The sequence below is a fragment of the Physeter macrocephalus genome, chromosome 7 (assembly GCF_002837175.3).
Source record: "Physeter macrocephalus isolate SW-GA chromosome 7, ASM283717v5, whole genome shotgun sequence".
NCBI lineage: Eukaryota > Metazoa > Chordata > Mammalia > Artiodactyla > Physeteridae > Physeter > Physeter macrocephalus.
The window spans coordinates 26,051,530-26,057,048 of record NC_041220.1 but is presented as its reverse complement, the minus strand read 5'-3'; the positions used below and the strand labels follow the sequence as shown (position 1 = coordinate 26,057,048).

Genomic DNA, 5,519 nt, shown 5'->3' with positions numbered 1-5,519 from the left:
GCGGCCATGGCTCACGGGCCCAGCCGCTCCGCGGCATGTGGGATCTTCCCGGACCGGGGCAAGAACCCGTGTCCCCTGCATCGGCAGGCGGACTCCCAACCACTGCGCCACCAGGGAAGCCCTCAATGAGGTTTTTAAACACTGCTTGGCACTCACGGTAAGTGCCCAATAAATGTGATTTGAATAGTTGAAAGAATGAATGATTGAACTAATAAAAGCACAAGAGTTCTGAGAAGTAAAAATAACATTAAGTTTACACCTAGAAATATAAGAATAAAACTGCAAAACATCAAGGATAAAGAGAAAAGCATAAACATTACCAGAAGACCCTAACTACTCACAAAGGAACGATAATCAAATTGACTGCAGACTCCACATCAGCAACAATAGATGCCAGAAGACAATGCAGTATTATTTTCAAAATGCTGAGAGAAAATGACTATCAAATTAGAATTCTGTATCTTGCCAAATCATCTACTCGGGAATAAGCAAGAAAAAAACCACATTTCAAACAGAGGCTAAGAAAGTCTTACCCAGAGGTCCTGGTTGAAAGAGAAAGTAAAAGTATGTACTAAGTAAAAGTATATACTTAGCCAGAAAAAAAAAGATCCCAGAGGGAGGAAATAGGTTGCAGGCAACAATACTGAGCAAAGAAATTAGTAAAATATATTGATAATCCAACCAACTCCTGACTGTACAGTAAGTGTATATGTGTGCTATATTTTTGGAATTTAACAAAGTTGAATTGAAAACAGATTTGTGAGTTACTGGATGCCTGTCAAGCCTATAGTAAGGTAAACAATTCATTTCAATTAATTTGGAGAGTCTTTATGTATTTGATTCCACAATTTCAGTTTTAAACATTTCCCTAAGTTTTTCATTACCCACAAAATACAGCAAAATATCTCCCCCTCCTAAATCTACAATTACCATCTATGGTGTTACGAAGAAGTACCTGCAAAGAGCTTGGGTCATACTTGCATCTTTTACATTTGGATCTGTAGTAAGGCTCCTGATGAGAACTGTGATCATCTGAAGAGGAATGTGCTGCACAAGGCTTGCCAATGCCACAGAAGGTTCAAAGGATGCATCTATTTTTTAATTGAAAAGAAAAAGGAACATGGTAAGAAGGTTCAAGGGAAGTCTTTAGAGAGAACAACAATTTACTACCCCTCCACCAAGCAGTTGTTACACTCCATCTCATGGGTAGACTCTAACATACAAGCAATGTTAAACTGCAGAAACGAGAGATTAAGAGTAGTAGTTCGACGGAACTACTGCAACATAAAAACTATTCTTCACTGTGGCCGTATATAGTCCGTAAATTACTTTATTTTCTTGCATTCTTTAATATTGTTATTGTCGTGCTAAAATATTCATTTGTAAAGCAGTAGTCAGAAAACAAATGCAAGGTATCATTTAAATTCCCACTTTAGATCCTCCAAAGTAATTTACCCCTATTAATTATAGTAGTCATCACATTGTTCTAAGGAAAATTTTTTAAATCACTTAGAGAAGTAGAAACTAAGATGAATTTGGGGGGGACTTTGCTTAAACTACATAAAAATTAAGCAAATCCAAGATGAGCACCTTTACTGCTACAGTTGAAAAAGTTCTGGGGAAATCGAACTGTTCTAGCAACACAGGCAATACATGAAAAATTACAATTAAAAAATAAACCAAAACTCAGATAATGCAAATATATAGTTGGTAATTCTTTCATAAATGTACTTAATTCATCAGGAAAGCATGGAGCCTGTTAAAACTACTCTTATTTCTGATTCTCAACATAAAAGGAGGATACCTCCTTCACAAATTCAATTTCGAACAACAGCCAGAGAACGATTGTACCAAGCAGAGAGGGAGTGAACACAGTTTTGGATCTATTGTTTCAAAACTTACAGAGCTGGAAGCTCCATGTCCGAACAAGGTATGCAAACATACAGGTAAAATTCCCGGGTGAGAAAGCATTTTCCTGCTAAGTATCACCTGATCCCTCCCGGATTTCTAAGGACACGATCCGTGGGCTATTGACACCTGGAGCGCAAAAACACCTATTTAAGCCTTCATACTCTTTCCCTTCACTCATCCACCTGTATCTACTCTCACAAACTACTGCAGACATAAAATGACAACAGTCAACAACGACACAGTTAACTAGGATAATCTAATAATAAATGGCACACAGTCCATGAATTAAAAATGGAAAAATTCAGAAACTAAGGAAAAACTCATGACGGCAAGATGACAGAATCACCCAATAATGATACGGTAAACATTATTATGCGGCCATTAGTCACTAATGAATAGAAGCTTTTACATAGTAGCTGTCATCTTCAAAGCATTCCATAACTTGAGCAGACACTGGGTAGTTAAGCAACTTGTTTGCTGCCAAAGGTCTTAGACCTCGACGTTCTCAACCTCTAAACTGGAAACACTGCCCGTTTTTTAATGTCCAAAGTGACAGCCTGAATAGGGCAGTGGATAAGAATTTGGATGAAGGTGTTAAGATCTCCTCTCCCATTAAGATGTTTTCAGAGCAGGGAAACAAACACGGTGTGTACGTAAGAGACACAAACTAAATTTCCAAAAGAGATTTTCTCGGAATGCAATGACCCTTACCTGTGGAAGAAATGCTTGCAAAAACTTCTTGCAGGGAAGGCAGCAAGGTGGAGGGCTCGGCCTTCCAGATGTTCTGGAGCAAGTTACTCACTTTTGTCACCTGCGAGACATATTCCCGCAGCTCTTTCTCCTGGGTGGACACGCACTGGAACTGGCCTATCGTTCGAACCAGCTGTTGGCAGAAGGTGATGGACAATTTCCCCTTGGGGATGCACTGCACGAAGTCAGTCAGGAGGTCGCTCAGTCGGGCGCAAAGATGCGGCTCCGGCCTCTCACACACCATCCGCAGCACCTCCACCTGCAGCAGACTGAAGAGGTCCAGCACCGACGGGCAGCTCATGATCAGCTTCAGGCCGTTGTGAATGTAGTCCAGGATGGCTACGTCCTTCCTGTCCAGCGAGTGGTAGCCCTGCTGGAGGAGGCCCAGCACGAATGTCTTGTTGAAGAAGGACTCGAACTCTGGCCGGTGGTAGCGCGCGTAGGCCTCCAGCACTTGGTGGCCCACCTGCCGCTGAAAGGGGTCCTGGCCCTCCAGGATGAGCCGCGTCGTCAGGGCAAACATGGCCTCGCACTGCGCCTCGTCCAGCCAATGCTCCGCCGACTCCACTACCTTCCGCACGATCACCCGCTTGAGGGGCAGCGGGTGCGAAGAACTCACCAGGCCCTCCAGGATCTTGTCCATTGTCGCCACGCTGCAAGGCCCGGCCCAGGGGGGAAGGAGCGGGCGGCCACGGCCCCGAGGTGGGCCAGGAGAGCCCCGGGGCGGAGGTGAACTTGGAGCGCAGCAGCAGCAGCGGGACCGACCACCGCCACCGCCGCCTCAGTAGCCACATTTATCGGGCAGGGGGGCCCATCCAAGCCCTGGCGGGAGTTGGCAAGCCTGGGGCGCGTAAGAACCGGCACCGCCCGCGATGGGCCTAAGAAGCCAGAGGCCCGCACTCCGCCGCCGCCCCGGGCCCACGGTCCCTCTCAGCATCAGCTCGGAGGGGCCAGCGGGGTCCCCCGGCGGCTGCGGGTGCTCAGGGGCCGGGGCTGCGAGCTGGTGGGTGAGGAAGCGCGCCTCCGCGTTCTGCGGCAGTTGTGGGCGTCCGGGCTCCGGCAGGTCGTGGGATGAAACCCGCCCCGGGTTGAGTCAGGAGCCGCTGTCACGGACGGTGCTGGATCAGCCGCGGAGAAGAGGATGTGGACACCCTTGACCCGGATTCAGAAGGTCCGGCAAACAGGAAGTAGAGGACGTCGGAACCTCCGGAAAGGCCCGCCCCTCCGCCCCTTCGCCCCGCCCACTCCTTTCCTCCCTCCCCTCTCATCGTCCTCCGCCCACAATCGCCTCCTCACTCCCGGGCCGCGCTGCGACCCCCTAGCTGACCCGCAGCTTGGCTGCTGCGCAGGCGCGGCTGCCTCTGGCTGAGTGGGACGGCTACCTTAGCGTCACTGGGCATCCCTGTGTAAGTCACAGGAGGCTTCCCGGGAGAAGCGGCCGGGAGCGGACGCGTTGGAGGTGACTACGACTCTACGAGTTCCACCTTCCCATCTCTATCCGTTCTGTCCGAGTCAGGTTACTTGTGAAAGGCCGAGAAAGTTTTATTTAGGTAAAATCTTGTGAATGGGAAAGTTTTGGAAACGCGAGTAGAAGAGCATTTGGGGAGAAAGTAAGGAAAAGAACTCAAAATCCGGATTGAAGGGAAATCGTTTGAGGTCGTGGCTCATTAAGAAATGAGCTAGGGTTCCTAAATGAGATTGCCTTTCTCTTGCGTGTGGTTATTAAAGTAAGGGCTGTACTGGTGGCCCTATACATTTAGAGACGATCCGTTATCTTTAGCAAATATCTTTTCAATGAGCTTTTGTGGCATGTCGAAAATTTATGTTGTCCGAAAAATGGGGGGAGAGTAAGGAAAATGACAGGTGAGAAAGAATGAAAGAGTACTTTGAAAATAAAAAAGGTGAAATTTTCACAGTATTTACGTGTAGGCTGACACTGAAGATGGTTTACAATAAAGAAGAATAGATGGAGTCATCATGCTTGTACTCTTTCAGGTTAAATTCCAAAGATTCACCATAAGAATTTAGGCTTTAATTGGAAAATATTGCCTAATTACAAGACTTGACTAATATGATTGTGAAATCAGACGTTAACGGCCTGTAATACAGACGAAACTTTAAAACGGTTCAGTTGAAATGTCCAGTAGAAAAAGGAACAAAATTGTAAGTTGTTTGCTTAATAGTGTTTTGGTTTTTACCAATTTACAAAATGGTTACACCAATATATTTAACATATCAGTAAGGATAATCTTGAAAAGAATGGCAGTTTAGACAAGATAGGAGCTGGGTAGAGGAAACTTGAGACCGAGTTAGTTTGCAGGAAGAGATTGAAGATAAAAGAGAAATGAAGTAATTGATGGATCTGAGACAGTCATGCTAGAACACAGGAATAGCTTTGGAACTTTTCCTTTTCCAATAGATGGAAGTAAAACTACAGAGAAAAGTTCGCCTTTACTGGGAATGGTGCCACGTTGGATGACAAAAATAAGGTAGAATGTAGAGCATTAAGAGGACTGAGTGGTAGGATTGTGGATCTGCTGATATCCTGTACCTTAAATGCTGAGATGTAAAATTAACAATACTTAATAACTATCTGTTACATCCTATGTTATGTGACAAGGGAATAACAGAGGAAAGAAAACAATATTTGTTATATATATTAATATATAGTCTAAGCAAATATTTTTTATATATACTAAGTAAATATATTACACATTCATAACGAAAAAAGGAGGAAATAGGGCTTCCCTGGTGGCGCAGTGGTTGCGCGTCCGCCTGCCGATGCAGGGGAACCGGGTTCGCGCCCCGGTCTGGGAGGATCCCACATGCCGCGGAGCGGCTGGGCCCGTGAGCCACGG

General features: G+C 45.6%; 1 protein-coding gene across 2 annotated transcripts in view; it reads right to left on the bottom strand.

Moving 5' to 3' along the window:
- The window catches only part of USP38 (ubiquitin specific peptidase 38), a 32,080-nt gene extending 28,260 nt beyond the window's left edge, over positions 1 to 3,820 (bottom strand). Inside the window, exons 1-2 of one of the 2 annotated variants that reach the window (XM_055085902.1) lie at positions 2,623 to 3,820; positions 956 to 1,091 (exon numbers count right to left, since the gene is read on the bottom strand). In XM_055085902.1, the coding sequence (XP_054941877.1) occupies positions 956 to 1,091; positions 2,623 to 3,304 (818 nt within the window). In that variant the 5' untranslated portion in view covers positions 3,305 to 3,820. The remainder of the gene's footprint in view (positions 1 to 955; positions 1,092 to 2,622) is intronic. The other variant, XM_007108165.3, reaches the window with a different exon arrangement.
- Positions 3,821 to 5,519: the final 1,699 nt, after the last annotated feature.